This window comes from Nelusetta ayraudi, unplaced genomic scaffold (genome assembly GCF_046127955.1).
Source record: "Nelusetta ayraudi isolate G7.1 ecotype Tasmania unplaced genomic scaffold, CSIRO-AGI_Nayr_v1 ptg000042l, whole genome shotgun sequence".
Classification (NCBI taxonomy): Eukaryota; Metazoa; Chordata; class Actinopteri; order Tetraodontiformes; family Monacanthidae; genus Nelusetta; species Nelusetta ayraudi.
This window is the reverse complement of record NW_027466092.1, coordinates 15,851,242-15,869,726: the sequence shown is the minus strand read 5'-3', so window position 1 is coordinate 15,869,726 and position 18,485 is coordinate 15,851,242. Positions and strand designations below refer to the sequence as shown.

General features: G+C 47.3%; 2 protein-coding genes across 2 annotated transcripts in view; one reads left to right on the top strand and one right to left on the bottom strand.

Annotated features, from left to right (window-relative positions):
- Positions 1 to 23: 23 nt before the first annotated feature.
- On the top strand, positions 24 to 7,965 carry dhx8 (DEAH (Asp-Glu-Ala-His) box polypeptide 8). Its single transcript, XM_076034870.1, has 23 exons — positions 24 to 183; positions 293 to 378; positions 466 to 532; positions 615 to 706; positions 823 to 929; positions 1,017 to 1,298; positions 1,386 to 1,530; positions 2,087 to 2,278; positions 2,366 to 2,453; positions 2,537 to 2,634; positions 3,182 to 3,329; positions 3,774 to 3,955; positions 4,183 to 4,377; positions 4,462 to 4,647; positions 4,727 to 4,937; positions 5,041 to 5,222; positions 5,315 to 5,455; positions 5,553 to 5,708; positions 5,974 to 6,111; positions 6,209 to 6,337; positions 6,566 to 6,762; positions 7,146 to 7,325; positions 7,507 to 7,965. Exons 1-23 carry the CDS (start codon positions 81 to 83, stop codon positions 7,724 to 7,726), a joined length of 3,525 nt encoding a protein of 1,174 aa, XP_075890985.1. The 5' UTR covers positions 24 to 80; the 3' UTR covers positions 7,727 to 7,965.
- Positions 7,966 to 8,042: 77 nt separating this feature from the next.
- The window catches only part of etv4 (ETS variant transcription factor 4), a 28,054-nt gene continuing 17,611 nt past the window's right edge, over positions 8,043 to 18,485 (bottom strand). The window contains exons 5-12 of the mRNA XM_076034872.1: positions 16,937 to 17,066; positions 16,053 to 16,238; positions 14,902 to 15,338; positions 12,690 to 12,758; positions 11,996 to 12,043; positions 10,615 to 10,787; positions 9,155 to 9,256; positions 8,043 to 8,594 (exon numbers count right to left, since the gene is read on the bottom strand). Coding sequence (XP_075890987.1) covers positions 8,367 to 8,594; positions 9,155 to 9,256; positions 10,615 to 10,787; positions 11,996 to 12,043; positions 12,690 to 12,758; positions 14,902 to 15,338; positions 16,053 to 16,238; positions 16,937 to 17,066 — 1,373 coding nt within the window. The 3' untranslated portion in view covers positions 8,043 to 8,366. The remainder of the gene's footprint in view (positions 8,595 to 9,154; positions 9,257 to 10,614; positions 10,788 to 11,995; positions 12,044 to 12,689; positions 12,759 to 14,901; positions 15,339 to 16,052; positions 16,239 to 16,936; positions 17,067 to 18,485) is intronic.

Sequence of the window (18,485 nt, the reverse complement as noted above, 5' to 3'; positions counted from 1 at the left end):
GTACAGCCTGCCGGAAATCAGAAGAAGAAGAAGAAGAACTAAGGTCGCTTCCGCTTCCGGCCAAATAGTAAATAGGAAACATGTCTATCTCCGACGAAATTAAACGTCTTGAATATTTGTCTTTGGTGTCCAAGGTGGTCACGGAGCTGGAGAATCATTTGGACATAAGCGAGAAATGCCTGGGTAAACTGCTTTGACATTCAGTGAGCCAAAAGGCTGCTACTTTGAGACTCAATTATTGGATATTCACAGTTGTTTTCCCCTCAATTTTGTTTAATTGTGTTTATTGCAGCGGAATTCATCATCCACTTGGCTGAGAAACATCCCACATTTGACGAGTTTAAAGCCGCCCTTTGTGAAAATGGAGCGCATTTCACGGTATAGACGGGACTTCGCACACGCACATGACTCGCGTTCCCATTTGTGCTCGCTGTTTTCTCCACTAACCTCTTCGTCTGTTTCCAGGATACTTTTACTGACAATCTGCTCAGGCTTATCAATACCATGCGATCTGTACCGTCAACGAGCAAAGGTATTGAACTAATAAAATGCTCTGAGATACAGCCAGAAATATCACAGCTTTAGGAATCTAATATGTCCTCTTTGTGTGCCAGATAATGAGCCACTGGTTGAGCCAAAGAGTGAGAAGGACAAGCTGAAAGAGAAATATCCTGCGTTATGCAAACCAGATGCTCCTGCGTGGATGGTGAGGCTAATATGGAAACTAAGGGGCTGTAATGAGAAATGGTGGAGAAAAAAATAATAATCTAAAAGCTGTCCAGTTTTTCACATTCTTGACAGTCATGATGTCACATTAATCAGGTTCCACAGCGTCACACGGTTACCGAAGACGAGCAAGTGGTAGCTGCAGCCATGAAGGACCTGGAGATGCTCATGCCAACTGTCCGTGGAAGGATTATTTCTGACAGGTTATTGAAGCGCTAACATTACATGTGGATTAGGAGGTACTTGCACTGAACCCCCATTTTGACTTGTATTTATGCTCCTTTGCAAAGCAAACGGGGACGAGACACAGTGAGAGACGGAGAACGTAAGCGTGGCCGGTCGCGCTCCAAGTCTAAAGAGCGTGATGGAGAAGGGACCCAAAAGCGCAAAAGGAAAAGAGCATCGCGCTGGAGTGACCATCCGCCGAGTCCTCGGAGAGATGAAGGTGGTGCTGACGAGACAACGCTGGTCGAACGGGCTGTGCCTGACGAACCCGTTGTAGGAGACATCTATAATGGCAAAATCAGCAGTATCATGCAGTTTGGCTGTTTTGTGCAGCTGGAAGGCCTGAGGTTAGTCAGCTTGAGGCGATAACCTGCCTTCATCTTCTAATTTCTGTGCCAGTATGCACAGAACTCACCTCTGGTGTACATTGGCAGAAAACGCTGGGAGGGTCTGGTGCACATCTCAGAGTTACGCAAAGAAGGACGCATAGCCAACGTTGCTGACGTGGTGAGCAGAGGCCAAAAGGTGAAAGTTAAAGTGCTGTCGTTCACTGGAAGTAAAGCAAGCCTCAGCATGAAGGTGAGTCATGTGTGTCTGGTGAGTCGCACAAATGATTGGAATGCTTTGTTTTCTGTTTTCGCGAAAGTAATTACAGAAGAAATAGAGTTGTTACAAGAGAATCAGTTTCGCATTTGTATGCAATCAAAAAAGATATTTAAGCTTTTTTTTTAAGCCTACACATGTGTCTGTCTGTCTGTCTGTCTATACATATATATATATATATATATATATATATATACATATATATGTGTATATATATATATATATATATATATATATATATATATATATATATATATATATATATATATATGTATGTATGTATATATATATACACACATACATACATACACACATACATACATACATACATACATACATACATACATACATATGACTACAGTTCAGGTGGGCACACACCTGGCAGCCAGCTGCTGTTCTCCCATATTTAGAGTGTAAGCAGGATTAACCATATAAACAAATAGATAGATACATGAATACTTTATTAATCTCCAAGAGAAATTTGCATTTATGCTCACAGTTGGGGTATTCTGGCTTGTTCCCATTCTACCAGGATGTGGACCAGGAGACAGGGGAGGACCTAAACCCCAACCGGAGACGAACCTTTGATGCTGGAGTCGGAGACGAAGCCATGAGAAACCCAGACAGGCCTGTAGAAGCCAGCATGATAGAAATGCAGGAGGACCCATCGGAACGCAAACGACTCGCCAAAATCACAGACCTCGAAAAGTGGGAGATCAAACAGGTTTGATGTCACACAAATTCAGATACTCAGCAGTGGAAGAGTATCAGGGCCATTTTTCTCACATGTGTTTTACTCTCGTTTGTCCAGATGATTGCAGCCAATGTGCTTCCCAAGGAAGAGTATCCAGAGTTTGATGAGGAGACAGGAATTCTTCCCAAAATAGACGATGATAACGGTAAAACACTCAGTTCTAGAAATATTACCCATAAATAAATCTAGCAATGTGATTATTTATCGTGTATGTCTGTTCCCACTCAGATGAGGATTTAGAAATTGATTTGGTTGAGGAGGAGCCTCCATTCCTGAGGGGACAGACCAAATGGAGCACCAACATGAGCCCAGTAAAAATAGTGAAGGTATTAAAGGCTTTTGCTTGTATTCAGCCTTGTATCAGTATTAACAAATGCCTCTGTTTTTTTTCACTCTTGGCAGATTTTTTTTCTGTATTTGAGAATAAACAAAGCTTTTCACAGTAGCCACATCAGCCCAATTCACTGTTCTGTCTCATTGGACGAGGGGTAGACGTTTCATTATCATGGCTTAGTTCTTAAGAAAGAAGTTATACTTATTGGTTATACAAATACAAATATACGTAATGTTGAAAATTAAGTAGATAAAATTATTCATGCATCAGGATTACCAGTGTCATTAAACTGAAGGCCTGTAGGTGGTGCACATGAGCAAAATATGCACCATCTCTCAAATACACAGCTACACCAGAGGGAGCTGATGAGTTTTGCTCTTGGTAATTTCTGGCTGTTTTTTCTCAGTGGTTTTGGGTAACAGCTAATAAAGTGAGTGGAAGCTTGTCGAGATTTTTTGCAAATCGGCTCAAAACATTGAAACCCTTTGTTTTTTTTTGTTCATGATGAAACTATGGCTGCTGTCATCCTCTCCCGTTAGAATCCAGATGGCTCCCTCTCGCAAGCCGCCATGATGCAAAGCGCTCTGTCCAAGGAGCGGCGGGAGCTGAAGCAGGCGGCCCGCGCCGCAGAGATGGACTGCATCCCGACGGGTCTCCACAAGAACTGGATCGACCCCATGCCAGACTGTAAGAAGTTCCGCAGCACAGAGCTGAAGCAGCACTTAAATATGTGGCGTCAGTCAGTGGGGGGAGAAAACTGCTGAATATTATTGCTAGATGTTAATTAATGGATCTATTAAAGATTTAGACATTAAAAGGAATCATCTGTCTTGGGCCGGCCTGATTACACTATTACATTGTTACCACTACATGGCTGGAGATGATTATCTAGCGTCCCCGGCACACAGAGTCATAATGCACTGTGACTTCCAGAGCCAGAGGGCACTTTGGAGGCTGACAAGTTCCTTCCAGTCCTGGTTACTGTGTCTGACTCATACTGAAAGTGCTTGTTGGGAAGTTGGCTGTTGCTGCTGTTCCCCTTGATTCGATAAAACGGCAGATTATAGGCGGTCAGATCTGGTTAGAACTTTGCAGTATCGCCGACTCCTCTTTCCTCTCGTTGATGAGCAGATGAAGGAAGGCAGATCGCCGCCAACATGAGAGGCATCGGCGCTATGCCTGTCCATCTGCCAGAGTGGAAGAGGAAAGCCTTCGGCGGCAATCAGGTGTCGTACGGCAAGAGGACGGAACTGTCCATCGTGCAGCAGAGAGAGAGTCTTCCCATTTTCAAGCTGAAGACGCAGCTGGTTCAGGTATCAAGCAAGTTGTAAAGTGACTTTTCTAATGTTATGAAGCTGACAATGGGGCTGTTTCCTCAAATATAAATTCCCTATAGAAGACGTCCAAGATGTAGGTTTGGACCACCGTGACCCACTTTTCCATTTTCTGAAACACTCCACAATAAAAATTCTTGTTGCCAGTGAGAGCATACAGATTATAACGGAGGTTAAATGGGTAAATGGACTCCATCTCTTCACAGGCCGTCCATGACAACCAGATCCTGATTGTGGTCGGAGAGACGGGGTCTGGTAAGACCACCCAGATCACTCAGTACCTGGCAGAAGCAGGCTACACCTCCAGGGGTAAGATCGGCTGCACGCAGCCCCGTCGTGTGGCCGCCATGTCGGTGGCCAAGAGAGTCTCCGAGGAGTACGGCTGTCGCCTGGGACAAGAGGTGAGTTTGAGCATTCCACCGGAAAAAAACAATGAAAACTTGTGAAAACACTTTTCTAAGATAAATTTTTCGATTGCGTTTCAGGTCGGTTACACTATTCGATTTGAGGACTGCACCAGTACGGAGACGGTCATTAAGTATATGACTCACGGAATGCTACAAAGGGAGTGTCTGCTGGACCCGGACATGAGCCAGTATTCTCTCATCATGCTCGACGAGGCACACGAGAGGACCATCCATACTGACGTTCTGTTCGGCCTCCTCAAGAAGGTATTTTGGGTCCTTCTAATCTCACAGGTTAAGTGTCAGGAGAATGTCTCTGTAAAAGCATTTTGTCTGTCTTTTTAAGACCATACAGAAGCGCAAAGACATGAAGCTGATTGTGTCCTCCGCCACGCTGGACGCTGTGAAGTTCTCACAGTATTTCTTTGAGGCGCCCATCTTCACCATCCCAGGAAGAGCCTTCCCAGTGGAGATCCTCTACACCAGAGAGCCGGAGACGGACTACCTGGACGCCAGTCTCATGACCGTCATGCAGATTCATCTGACTGAACCACCTGGTCTGTAGACTTTAGTGGTAATCAGAGGTTTTAGTCGATTGTTTCTTTTTTTTCAAGAGAAGAAAAGATAACAACATAAATTATCTGCTTGTCCTCTGTCCAGGCGACATCCTGGTGTTCCTCACAGGACAGGAGGAGATCGACACGGCCTGCGAGATCCTGTATGAGCGGATGAAGTCTCTGGGGCCTGATGTTCCTGAGCTCATCATCCTGCCTGTGTACTCTGCTCTGCCCAGCGAGATGCAGACGAAAATCTTTGATCCTGCTCCTCCTGGCAGCAGAAAGGTAAACTAGTGCTTTGTGTGAATGAATAAAATGAATATGTGCTTTCAAAGCAGATCTTCTTAAGATTTGTCTACCTGTTTGTCCAACACCAGGTCATCATCGCCACAAACATCGCTGAGACGTCATTAACTATCGATGGGATCTACTATGTCGTGGACCCTGGATTTGTGAAACAGGTTGTCTACAACTCCAAGAGCGGAATAGACCAGCTGGTTGTGACTCCAATATCTCAGGTTAGGGGCAAACATTTTACATTCGTCCTTCTTGATAGCATCAATGATCTCAAGGGCTTAAAGACAGTTTATGGAACTACTGTGTTTTTCTTTTCAGGCCCAGGCCAAGCAGAGGTCGGGTCGAGCCGGAAGAACGGGCCCGGGGAAGTGTTACAGGCTCTACACAGAGAGAGCCTACAGAGACGAGATGCTGACCACCAACGTGCCTGAGATCCAGAGGACCAACTTGGCCAGCACTGTGCTGTCTCTGAAGGTAAAGCTGCTACGTGTGCAAGTTTGGAGTCCCCCAGGGTTCTGTTATTGGCCCACTACCACTTGAGTCAATGACGAGTCACCATGGTGTTATGCAGATAACTGTTGGGTTTGTCTGGATATTGATTACATTGGGGCCAAAAGTCATTTATTGTCAAGTGTCATCATCAATCTGGTTTGTCAGATTTGGGATGATGAAAAATGTAACACTTTAACCGAACTGTTTTTGTCTGACCTGTTTGTATTATGGTCCCCATCTCTTCCAGGCCATGGGCATCAATGACCTTCTGTCCTTTGACTTCATGGACGCCCCCCCCATGGAGACTCTGATCATAGCCATGGAGCAGCTCTACACACTGGGAGCCCTGGATGACGAGGGTCTACTGACCCGACTGGGACGAAGGGTGAGGAAGATGGGAAAATCATCCCATCATTCAAACCTTCACATAACATTTCTTATAATACCCGCGCATTTACTCGTTCCATGTTGTGGTGCATCAGATGGCCGAGTTCCCCCTGGAGCCCATGCTGTGCAAGATGTTGATCATGTCCGTCCATTTGGGCTGCAGTGATGAGATGCTCACCATCGTCTCCATGCTGTCGGTTCAGAACGTCTTCTACAGACCGAAGGTAAGAGGCTTTTTGCCCCAAATCAGCCACTAATGATCAAAACGTGTAAACAGAATTTACATAACTATAACTAATTTACTTTTGGTTGTCAATTAAGATTTACAAGCTAGGGTCTGTGAAAACATTATAAACAACACTGAACAGGGATTTTACCCTGATGAAAGGGATTTGGTCAGTGAGTTCCTCTATCGTCAAAGTCACAAGGCAATTCAAATATTCAACCCTCAGGACAAACAGGCGCTTGCTGACCAAAAGAAGACCAAGTTCTTCCAACCAGAGGGTGACCACCTCACACTGCTGGCTGTCTACAACTCCTGGAAGAACAACAAGTTCTCCAACCCCTGGTGTTTTGAGAATTTCATCCAGGGCCGCTCCTTAAAAAGAGCTCAAGACATCCGCAAGCAGATGCTGAGCATCATGGACAGGTACAGCCTGAAATGCAGTGCTCATCTTATTGATCTGTGTCTCTGTCGTATCACTCAATATTTTCTAATAATAATATGTTTTTTTTTTGACAGTATCCAACATCAAAGCATTTTTAAACACAATCATGTGATTGGTTTATAGAACCACACGGTATTGTTTAACTTCTGGCAAAATAAAAACATTTCTGTTATTTCTATACCAAGAAGATATCATTGGACTGTTAAATGATTATATTATCCGTCCATCCATCCATTTTCAATACCCGCTTATTCCTGCGCTCAGGGTTACTGGGGTCTGCTGGCGCCTATCCCAGCTGTCATAAGGCAATGGCATTAGTATATTATATTGAATTAATATTTTTACTTCTGGCTTAACACCGCAGGCACAAACTGGACGTTCTGTCCTGTGGAAAAGCTTCGATCAGGCTTCAAAAAGCAATTTGTAGCGGCTTCTTCCGGAATGCTGCGCGGAAGCACCCCCATGACGGCTACCGTACCCTGATCGACCAGCAGGTGGTGTACCTCCACCCCTCCAGCACGCTGTTCAACCGCCAGCCCGAGTGGTACGACCAAATGTGCATGTTTTTAATCCTCCATGTAGAAGAAACTCAGACTCATTTGTCTCGCAGCCAAACTGACTGTTGTCAAGATATCTCATCAAACTCTTCTGGTCTTAAGCACAATAAAGTGAAAAATAACTGACGTGATGCAGTTGACTCCACTCTGTCCTTTCTCCCCCGGCAGGCTTGTCTATCACGAGCTGGTGCTGACAACCAAGGAGTACATGCGGGAAGTGACCACCATTGACCCCCGCTGGCTGGTGGAGTTTGCGCCTGCGTTCTACCGAGTGACCGACCCGACGCGCCTCAGCAGGCAGAAAAGGCAGCAGAAGCTGGAGCCCCTGTACAACCGCTACGAGGAGCCCAACGCCTGGAGAATCTCCAGAGCCTTCAGGCGCCGCTGACTGTCGGCAGTGTGACAGCAGCTGGACAGAGTCGGAGAGACTCGGAGACAAACTGATTTCATACTTTTGAGGCCAAAGCTTTTGGCTTCGACCAATTTCTTCACTGATGTTCAGTGTTTGTGTTGGATCTCATCAACCTGCGCAAACGTTACAGTGGGCAGACTAGCTGTTGTAAGCTAACTGTTTATATTGTGTCACAGTCACATTTCAATTTGAAATGAAAATAAACATCTTATCAAAATTCTTACATCGCAATCGTTCTCTCGTACAACACAATTTAAGAACACACAAAACAAAAGAAAAGTCGGGACCTCAGTTGTGGTGTTATTATGGGTATTTATTAAGCAATTTCTTCAACCACAGTCATGTTTATGGATTGAAAAGGCTTCAGATGTAAGAGGAATGCAGCTCTTAACAAAATAAAATCCCTAATGAGATTAATTTAAAAACAAAAACGCCATAGCCTTATATACAAGTGGATGGGGTGGGCGTGTGCAAGAGGTGCGTGGGGTTTTCGGGGCGTGTATGATGATGATGATGATGATGATGATGACGATGATGGGGATCGTCGGGAGTCTGGAGGCAGGGAGGAGGAGGAGGAGAAGGGGGGGCCTGGGTGAGTGGCTGGGTGGGTGTGGCTTTAGTACATATAGCCTTTGGAGTAGGTCTGCGGGCCTATGTTTTGGGGGCCTTGTTCCGCTGAGTAGGACCCTCCCTCGTCCAGGTGGGACAGGGGCACCGTGTCCTCCTCGTTGACGTAGCGCTCAAACTCGGCCTTCAGGCTGGGCCGCTGATTGTCGGGGAAGGCCAGGGAGATGAGGGCCTCTGGCTCACACACAAACTTGTAAACGTAGCGCTCCCCCGCCACCTGGATGGGAGAGGAGAGGGGAGGCACTGAGTCAGTCAGGTTCACAACCAGAATGGATAGACTTTGACACACTGAAATGATTTATTTAACATGTGGGTTGCCAGTTTGTGGAAAATCTGTAAGCCAGAGGTTTACCGTAAATGTTAAAAAAAAAAGAAAAAAGAAGAAGCTAATCCCATGTTTTCCCCAACTGGGATCAGTTGACTGTCTGCTTAAGTACACTGACATTCAACTTGGACCTGGACCTCGCTGAAAGGCCTGTGTCTAAGCAACTGTGCAACAAATGCAGGGAATCCTACTTATACAGGAAATTAATGGAGCATCTACTACGCGTTCAGGAACCTTCAATGTACCACATATCCGTTTGTGTGAGAGGGTTTTTTCTCCAGCCAGAGAGCCAAGGCCAACTTCTTCTGCCTTCATTAATGCTGCAGCTAATCATCTTTTTGTCGATTCTTCTCTATTCTTCACCCAACATTTTCTCTTTTTTAGCTCATTTTGAACTGTGCCAACAGTACACACGCGCTTATTAGAGCATACAGGTGGGCCAGTTTTGTTACCTTCTGCATGATTCCCTTCTCGTAGTAATAGCGCAGAGAGCGGCTGAGCTTGTCATAGTTCATGGCTGGACGGTTCTTCTGCATGCCCCACAGCCTGGCAACCTGAGGAGGGAGAAGAGGAAGATCTTTGGTAAAGCTGCAGTGCAAAGTGTTTATTATCATTTACAGCGACGCTGCAACGGTGAAGAATCTTATATGTCCATTTTTCTTTTGCTAGTTGATCATCCGAAAATTACCAGTTCACAATGTGGCCACCAGGGGTCCTCAACAACAAATCCAAGTCCCATCTGCTTCTTTTTTTTTTTTTTAACACCATCAACATGCCAAAGACCAGGGCGAGTCCCCACATGTGGATTCGCTTCCTTTTTTTATGTAACCCATTACCACTTGAATGCAACCAGAGTCCTACAGTGTTTGCAGTGTAAGACGGGTCGTGGCTGCCTGTCAGTCGCAGGCCGTGAAACGTACTCCTGAGCCCTAAAATTTACCCCAGGGCTGACACAAGACCACCAACTCCGATTGGAAATTAAGGCCTTGGCGACAAGCCCACACAATTGGGAGGGACAGTAAATCAGTTGGCGGTGGCGTGCGACGTCAGTGTTGACAAACAGTGGAAGAGGCTGCAGGGCTTTGTGGAAAAAGGCGGGCGGAGGGGTTGCAGAGATTCATGACTCAGGAGGAGACAGGTTGAATCCCAGTGTGGCCATCAAAGCAGCAGCCCTGTTTGATCTCTGAGAGTGCTCTCAGCCCTAATTGCTCTTGTAAAAACTCTCTCTCTCTCCCTCTCCCTGCATTCATTTTTAATGTACAGTAAAAAGATAATGGAAAGCGCAGCACAGGGCCGCAGCGTATCAGGATCCCACCCAAATGGACGTTGCAACGGTGCGACCAATCAGAAAAAGCCAAAGCGAGACTTTGTCTTGACTGGAGAAATGTGAGGAGGCGAGAGAGCCTGATGGGGCTCATCCTTCATTTATCAATCTAGCGCGCTAGCGCTGCCTTGAATAATGAATGGGGGTAGAGGTGGCATGGGGTCGGGGGGGGTGGGGGGGTACTAATGGAAGAGGGGTTGGAGGATAGACCTGTGAGGGAAGAGGGCACATCTCACTTCTCATCACTCTGGTCCTGTCTTAAAAGAAAGCTGAGCTACCCCCCCCCCCCCACCCCTCCCACTGCCACCACTTGATTGCTGTGATCACATTTCTGTAAACACTGGGATGGCAATCCGTAAAGTTAAACTGTTGTAGATATAGCCAGAAACTTACTTATGTTTGACAACACAATGAAAGAACTTTAAAATGTAGAGTGCCCTGTTGTCATTATCTGCAGCCTAATTAAAATGACAACCTGCTTTATTGTATGGAAACTGTAAGTCATTTAAAAGGTTCCAATGTGTAGCTTTAATGTTGATGCAAGTTTCTATTTTATTTCTTTATTTTTAATAGTACATAATAATCTACCTCTTCGGGTTCAATGAGCTTGAACTCCATGCCGCGGCCAGTCCATGCAATGAAGTGCGCGTTTCCCGGGTCGTCCAGCAGGGCCACCAGGAACTGCCAGAGCTGCAGAGAGCCTCGGCGCTGGTACGGGGTTCCCTCGCGAAAAACGCTGCCGCCCTCCTGCTTCACCTCACCTGGAAAGAGGAGACAAACCAAACCTCAGCAAGATGCTTTCTATTTAATCCTCAGTTCTCTATCACAGCCACCTGCCTCCATTAAACACATTCTCGTCAACTACCACTCTCATATTGCAGAGTTTTGAAAACCAAAAAAAAAGGAGTTACACTGATGACTTCCTGTGAAGTTTTGGCCACAGGAACGTCGGGGCCGAAGGGTTTGATAAAGACGGGGAGGTCAGCCGGTGCGTCGCTGTGTCAGACCTCTTGCTTGTTTACCGGTCACCGGATACGTTGTACACAAGTGTGGGAACGCGAGACGCTCATCTACATTACCGCTTTTAGTGGCCTCTCTGAGAACTCGCACCCTTCACTGGTTGAGCCGCCCGCCGATGCCCTCAGGGCTCTGCACTCAATCTCCTTGAGCGTCGCTCGCTCACAACACTGACACCATGGGAAACTGGCTGCCTCCGTTCTCACCGTGACACAGCGGCCCTTCGTGTGTGTGTGTGCGCGTGCGTGCGTGTGTGTGTGTGTGTGTGTGTGCGCGCAAGGAAACCGACGCCAATAACTAAACTTCTGAGGATCCCTGACATCGGTATAAGACCATCGTTCGGCTATTGGTTTGGCTGATCGCCCCCTCCACAACTCCCAGTTCAACCTGACATGTTCATTTATGCATGTTCTCCTTGAGCGCCTCTGTGTTTTCCAGTGCCTATGAGCAAAAAAAGGTTGCAGCAGGGGGGGCCGAGAGCTCCTGCCCCGGGACTCCCATGTCCCCCATGCAGCAGCATTCCCCCCCCCCCCCTCCAAGCACGATGCCGGCTACATGAAGCCCACCGCCTGGCCAGCAACAGCTACCCCATCAACACCAGGTGAAGCGCTGCAGAAGCTAACGCTACTTTCAGTGTTATTTTTTTTTAAATAAAAATGGTCTCATTTCATGTTTTTAATGTGTAAAATATTGACTATCTTGATTTTGTGTGTATTTGTGTGTGTGTGTGTGTGTGTTTATGTGTGTGTGTGTGTGTGTGGGGAGAAACCAAAGCCAATAGCTAAACTTCTGAGTACACGAGGATCCCTGACATCGATGTAAGACCGTCGCTCGGCTGTAGGGATCGCCGGCGACTGAGCGCGTCTAGGGTTTCCCTCCCTATAGCTGCCGGCTAACGCCTCGCCCCGATTGTGAGCGTGCGGTGGCGGCAGTTGGTTGCCGCTGGGCTCACCTTCGAACTTCTCTGGCACCACGCGGGAGTCGTTCTCAAACAGATACCCTGGGAGACAAAGAGAGAGAGAGAGCTGTGCGTTAGCGACCACCGCAGCCTTTGAACGGCATCCCATCGAAAACACAAGGATCCCATTCATGCAAAGAATAACTTTAAGGCTGCGAGTGCGCACTCTGCTTTAGGGAGGAAAAGAAGCACTTGAGCAGCCGAGAGCAGGGTTTGGTGTAGGCAGCGGCGCTCCGGCTCTCAGGGCCAGGGCAGTTATTCTAACATCTTACAGCCTCGAGGACTCGCACGGCTCTCATGTAACCCCAAACATAATTGTTCAAAAAGAATTTAAATTGCTTGGAATAATGCGACTCTGAAGGAACGGATTGTTTTTCTATTTTTCAAGGGAACTGGAGGGCTTTTTTTTTTTTCTTTCCACCGGTTGTGTTTACTCAGGGATTCTTGAGGCAGGGGTGAGGCCTGGAGCCGCTGCCAATGGAAACATGGACATGCTGCTGGTTAGCCAATGGCGACACGGACACTCTGCGCCGGTTAGCCAATGACCGCAGAGCTTTCACCAGAGACAGAAAAGGTGGATACCGCACACATCCGATTCTCACGCCGCTGCACTTTTGACAGGGTGCTTCAATACAAGGACATTTTCTCAATAAAAAGTGTAAAGTATAGGGACAGGAAGTCAAGTTACCATCACTGCTGTGCGGAGGGTTTGGGTAGCCCTCGTTGTGGTGGTACATGGAGGGACAACCCGGCACATCTGTGAGAGAAAAAGCACAGCAAAAACCATGGGATGAATTTCCCTTCTTCTAAAAATGAGAACTCAACCCAATCAACCTTTGGAAGACATTCCTAATACTCAGCCCCCACCAGACTGTGTGTGTCCGGTGACAACACTGAAAGGACAAACGCTACATTTATCATATCACTTCCCTCGTATCTCTGGTATTTTTAGGCCACGAGTGAGCACCGTCACCAAACCAGAGGAGAGGCGCAGTATACAGTGTCTGCACTTTATCCGGACTCATCATTGACCGGCCTGCGCCGACAATTTCAACCAGTACACTGCCTGTTCCAGAGAAGCGCTGCCACTTGTGTTTCTGCTTGAAAATGGGGGCATTTCTTTGTCCCGTCCAGTGTTCCTGTGTATTCCGTGCCTGTTTTCGTTCCCAAATTGGAAAATAAGGCGCGTCCCCGACTGTTGTCTTTGCGTTTTCACAGTGTCTGCAAACTGCACAAAGGAGACGAGCAAGAGTACAAAAAAGCAAGAAGGTGCAGCTCTTTGCCTCTGGCCGTAGCCGTGACTCACTCCTGGGGAATGCGGCTGCAGCGCTGCGGCTGTGATAAGGTGCCACTGGGGAAAATCAAACCCTCCATTCCGGGGCAGCAGCAGTGCTGGTTGTGTGTCTGCAATGGGCGGACCAGTTGAGGTCAATTGTGTGCAGAGTTCCGAGTCCTTTTAGGTGGCAAAGTGGCAGCGACTGAGCCCTGGAACTTCCTCATAAAACTGGGAGAGACCGCTTTAACAGTGACGATAAAAGGAAACATGGGAACTGTTTTCCTAACTTTTCTTGGTTATTTACTTATTAAAGAAAACAAAAAGCTTCATGCACATCCTTTCTGTGCTTCACCACCTCTTGCCTGAAACTGCACTAAGTGGGAAAACCCTTCAGTCTTTGTTGTTGGTGTCAACTCGTAAATCAGCGACACATAAACAACAATCATTGGCTCTCCGAATAATAAGCCTTGTGGTTTCTCCACAGGACCCATTGGTTCACAGTTAAGCCCCTGAAAGACAGATATATTTTTTGCTGCAAATGCTACAAAAAAAATAAAAAATCTGATACTATTAAAAAAAACATTCTCTTATTGCAGCGGCTGGATTTTCGGTCTAATTTTTTTTCTTAAAGTTGAGGTTATTTGACAAACCACCGTTTTGCACATGTTTAGGTTTCTGTCACCAAGTGCACCCTTCACCTCCTCCCCTCAGTGGTAAAAGGAAAAATTCCTTTTTAACAAAGCTAAAAGGACATTTTTAGCCGCGCTTCAAGATTTGTCGTTAGCGTCTTCATTTCAAGGCAGCTTTCCTGAAGCTGCTCTGAGTCCACAGCTAACAACTTATTCTACCTTTCCGTGCTCTCCGGCTGCACGGCTTGTTGTTGAAGTGCCTGAGCCAGCCACCTCAGCCCGTACCCCCTCTTGGCCCCCTCCCCCTCTCCCAACGCCCAGTCAGTGAGAGGTTCGGGTTACTGTGGCCACGCTCATTTTTCCATTATGAGTTCATCTGCCTGCAGAAAAAGGAAGCCGCCGGTGCAACCTGAAACCCTGGAGCACTCCACCAGGGACTCTAGTCTTTCCAGTGCCCTCCATTTTCTCAATGAAATTCCTCTGCCTCTCGCTAACACATAGGGAGGGAGGGAGAGAGGGAAGGAGGGCGGAGTGTAGCAGCAAAAAGAAAAAAAAACACTTCTTTCTCCTTTTCTTTGCAAAGTGTCAGGGAGTTGAAAGGAGGAGCTTTGGGAGGTGGAGTCTGGATGGAGTGAAGACGTTTGTTTACCTTTTGGACATTTTGTTCTCGCTACACACTTGCAGGTCTTTAAAGTGTTGGTTTCAAGGACAAATGACCCTCAGTTTCTGTAGCATCAGTCTGCTTGTATTTGTGTTTGTGACCAAACACTTTAAATGATCCCCAATAACCAGGTGTGTGTTGCCAACAAAGCAATTATACACGAGACAGCAGTGAAAACGCAAAAACTCCAAGACTGTTTCTGGTCGAGATTTGTTGTTTTGGCATTTTTTATGTATTACTGGTTTTGCTTCAAACTGGCTTTTTTGCAGTACTGCCTTATGTATTACTGGCTCAGTAGCTGATTGACAGGGATGAATCTGAGATCAGCACTTACCAGGGTCGTAGGTGTAGTCTGTGGGCTCCTGCTTGACCATCATGTGGGCCGGTGGGAACCTGTGAGGGTGGGGGTGTGAGTGCGCGTGTGGGTGAGGAGGGTGGGCGTGGGGGTGTGGGTGGGGGGGTCCGTGTCCTGCTCTGCTCCCGTGCCCGCTGCCGGCCATTTGACCGGCCCGCTCGTAAAGCGGGTCCAGGTATTCTTGCTTAAAGCTCTGCTGCAGGTACGGCATGCAGGGGTCCGAGTGCTGGCGGTGGTAAGCTCCGCCTCCGCCACCTCCACCTCCTCCGCCACTGCCACCGCCTCCACCGATGCCCCCGCCTCCGGCTGCACCGCCGCCATGTCCCGCAGGCGCAGATGGCATGCGCTGAAAGGCCTGGCCTGGTGGTGGGAACTGGGGGCACAAAGGGTCTCCTGGAGGGCCCTGATACCTGGAACTGAGGAAATAGAGGTTTAAGAGATTAGCCACAGGTTAATCAGGGAGGGTGGAGAGGAGGAGGTGGGGTTGGGGATGGAAGCCGGGCAGTTGTGGATGAAAGAAAATGAAGCCTTTTAGTATTGTGACCATGGTTATTTGCAGCTAAATGATACAGTAGTTGTTTCTTGAAAACACTACTTATGACAAAGATTATTTCAACTTAAAGAACATCTGCTCAGTTCAATCAATTCTTGGCTCGCCGATCATAGCAGAAACTCAGTATGTACACTTTGATTCAGCTGAATACAGACAAGTGCACATGCATCCACAGGGCTTTCAGATATTTTCACATTCAATATCGGATCAATATTTGACCCATTATGCATTAAAGGTCCATTGTCTCAACATAAACATAAAAATAAACTAAACATATTGCCCATAAATAAATTAAAGTATATACTCACAGTAAGTAAGTAATTTGGTTTTCCTACCCTTACAATGGTTCTCATATATATTTAAGAATATACACAAAGCAATAAGGGTCTGGCTCCTAGTTAGCTGCCATCCTGCACCACCATTTTGTGAGGAAGCCCACCTGACTGTGGTCCAAATAGAAGACGCACTGTCAATAGTCAATAGTGGGCTTCCTAAAAGATTTTACACACTGGACCTTGAAATGAAATTTAAAAAATAAGAGCGAAAGATGTGATTGTTGGCCGGTGCGATGCTTCACCTGGCGTTGATGGGGTAGCTGTTGCTGGGCAGTGGCTGGGAGGCGGCGGTGGGGTTCATGTAGCCGGCATCAGGCCGTCCGGCCGCGGCGGGCTTGGGGGAGTAATGCTGCTGCATGGGAGACATGGGAGTCCCGGGGCAGGAGCTCTTGGCCCCCCCTGCCGCAGCCCTTTTCTGCTCATAGGCACTGGAAAACACAGAGGCGCTCAATGAGAACATGCATAAATGAACATGTCTAGTTGTACTGGTGGGTTGCTGGGGGGTGGTAGTTATGGCTTGTTGTTTGCAGTCAATAGAACAAACAGAGCTAATGGGGCGGGGAGGGTGAGGGGGGCTTTGTGGTCAATAGCGTGTGGTCAGTTGATTTTAGCAGAGCCAACAGGATGGCTGACCAGTCAGACATGAATAAGACATTAGTGAGAAAAGTTAAGTCGAGTCAGCCTCTGTTGCAGAGACCAGAGAAAGGATTGAGAGGGAGTCCTAATCAAGCCTTAAATAAGGCCACAGACACCCAGACTATATGATCATATAGGATTTCTATGCAAAAATAAATTGCACACACTGCATGATTTGTGCTCTGTGGACTGTTCACATCCTGAACAAGATTTTGGAGATTATACTTTCTTGTGTTTAATGCACTGAGAAATGTATCCTACTTTTTATGCTATACTTTCAAGAAAACCAGCCAAACTTAATGCCCTTCGTGTCAGCAGAGATTTATGTTCATCTCAGTAACAGTGCATAGTAGGACTAGCAGGGAGGTTTGTATTGAAAATGAAGTGAAGTGGTGCGCAAGAGACCACAGCAGGGTGCCCGAGTGCCACAGAGGGCCCAGATGTGAGCACGTACAGTGCTTTTTGTGGGGAGGACCTGTTGCTACAGTACCTGGCATAAAGGCACTGCTCTCCGCTCGGGTAGCTGAAGCTCTGCTTGTGGCTGCAGGACTGGCTGGGGTCAGAGCCCGGGCTCTGCGGCTCCTTCTTGATGGTAACTGGAGGGCTGTGAAATGCCACCGCTGCAAGAGACACACAGACACAGAAGGGTTGGTGTACACAAAACACCTACACACGGCGGGATTTGTACGTTCTTTTCACACTCGGCCCCGCCGCCCCTCCCCTTCCCCTCCTCCTCCTCCGATACTACGGTTGCTAAGCTCAGAGTGCAAAAAGCAAACAGTCCAGTCTGCAGAGGAATCTCTTTTACGTGCCAGCCAAAAATGCTTAAGTGACTGCGAGGTTGCAGGGAGGCTGCAGACAGACAGAGTAATAAATGGACGCTCGCAGGCGTGCAAACAACAGTGTTGCGCACGCACACACACAGACACACACTACAGCATTCCAGCAGTTGTTTGGCAGTATCCTCACCCACTTCTCCTCACTCGTCCAGACACAACAGCAGCCAAAACTTCCCTTTTGTCAAAGTCAAGTTGAAAGCTAAACAACTCCACGGGCCAGAGAGATGTCTGTGGACCGATGAAAGCCAATGTCACACCTCTATTAGAGCAGCACATATACACCCATCTCCCAGTCTCAACATTCCTTCCTCTTGGTATCCAGATGTTGGCAACGTGCGCCACACAAGGGGGGGAAGAGAACGGAAGGAAGGAAAGGACAGTTGGGGCCGAGCGCTTTCTTAGGTCAAGATTATAAAATGTGCGTCGCACATTTTTTGCAGCTTCCCATTTCATCCAAATAAAACTCTGCCGGTATCTTGAGCAGAAAAAAAAAAGCCGTCCATAGAGAAGGATTCCTACAGGAGACCTTCGTCTCAATGGCCACAGAAACCACCCAAAGTGGAGCTTCCAACTAAGCCGAGGGCTTGTGTTTATTATGTGAGGGGAGGTTTTCACCCGGAGAAGTGTACAGGATGTTTTTCTGGTCCCGACAGGGTAAACAGCAGCAGCTGTGCACTTCCAGCTGGGGAGGCATGTGTGTGCGTGTGTGTGTGTGTGTGCGTGTACGTGCGTTGCATTCACCGTGCGAGTCGTGCGTGCCTGCGAGCGGTGGGTGTGGAGCCGATGCTAAAGGACACGCTAAGCTCGGCTCTCAGGTAATTACATGCTGCCGTCCATTCATAAAAAAACAGGAGGGGGAAAAACGTCTGGCTGCATGAATCAGAGCGGAGAAGGTTGCCGCGCCAGTCGACGACGGACTGGAAGGGTACAGACAGAAATGATTAAGAGATTACGACGTCGTGAACTTTGAACGGCGGCGTGGACGATCTGCTGTCAAGCTGGAGAGGAGCGATTGCGATGGCTTCAGGTTTTTTTGGAAAACAGGCTCTTGGTCAAATTATGAAGGACAGTAAAGAATTTTTTTTTCATTTAACAAGGATGAAAAAAATTCTAAATGTTCTTGTCATTTGCATTGTGTCCCACCGTCAAGTCTTTTCTAAGTCTTTCTGCAATTCTAAATCAATACTTTGAGTTAAAAAC

Excerpts from the sequence above, each read along its gene's own strand:
- dhx8 (XM_076034870.1), top strand. The coding sequence starts at position 81 with ATGTCTATCTCCGACGAAATTAAACGTCTTGAATATTTGTCTTTGGTG. Across the intron at positions 533-614 it reads TGTACCGTCAACGAGCAAAG|ATAATGAGCCACTGGTTGAG; the intron begins GTATTGAACTAA and ends TTTGTGTGCCAG. Across the intron at positions 5,456-5,552 it reads TTGTGACTCCAATATCTCAG|GCCCAGGCCAAGCAGAGGTC; the intron begins GTTAGGGGCAAA and ends TTTTCTTTTCAG.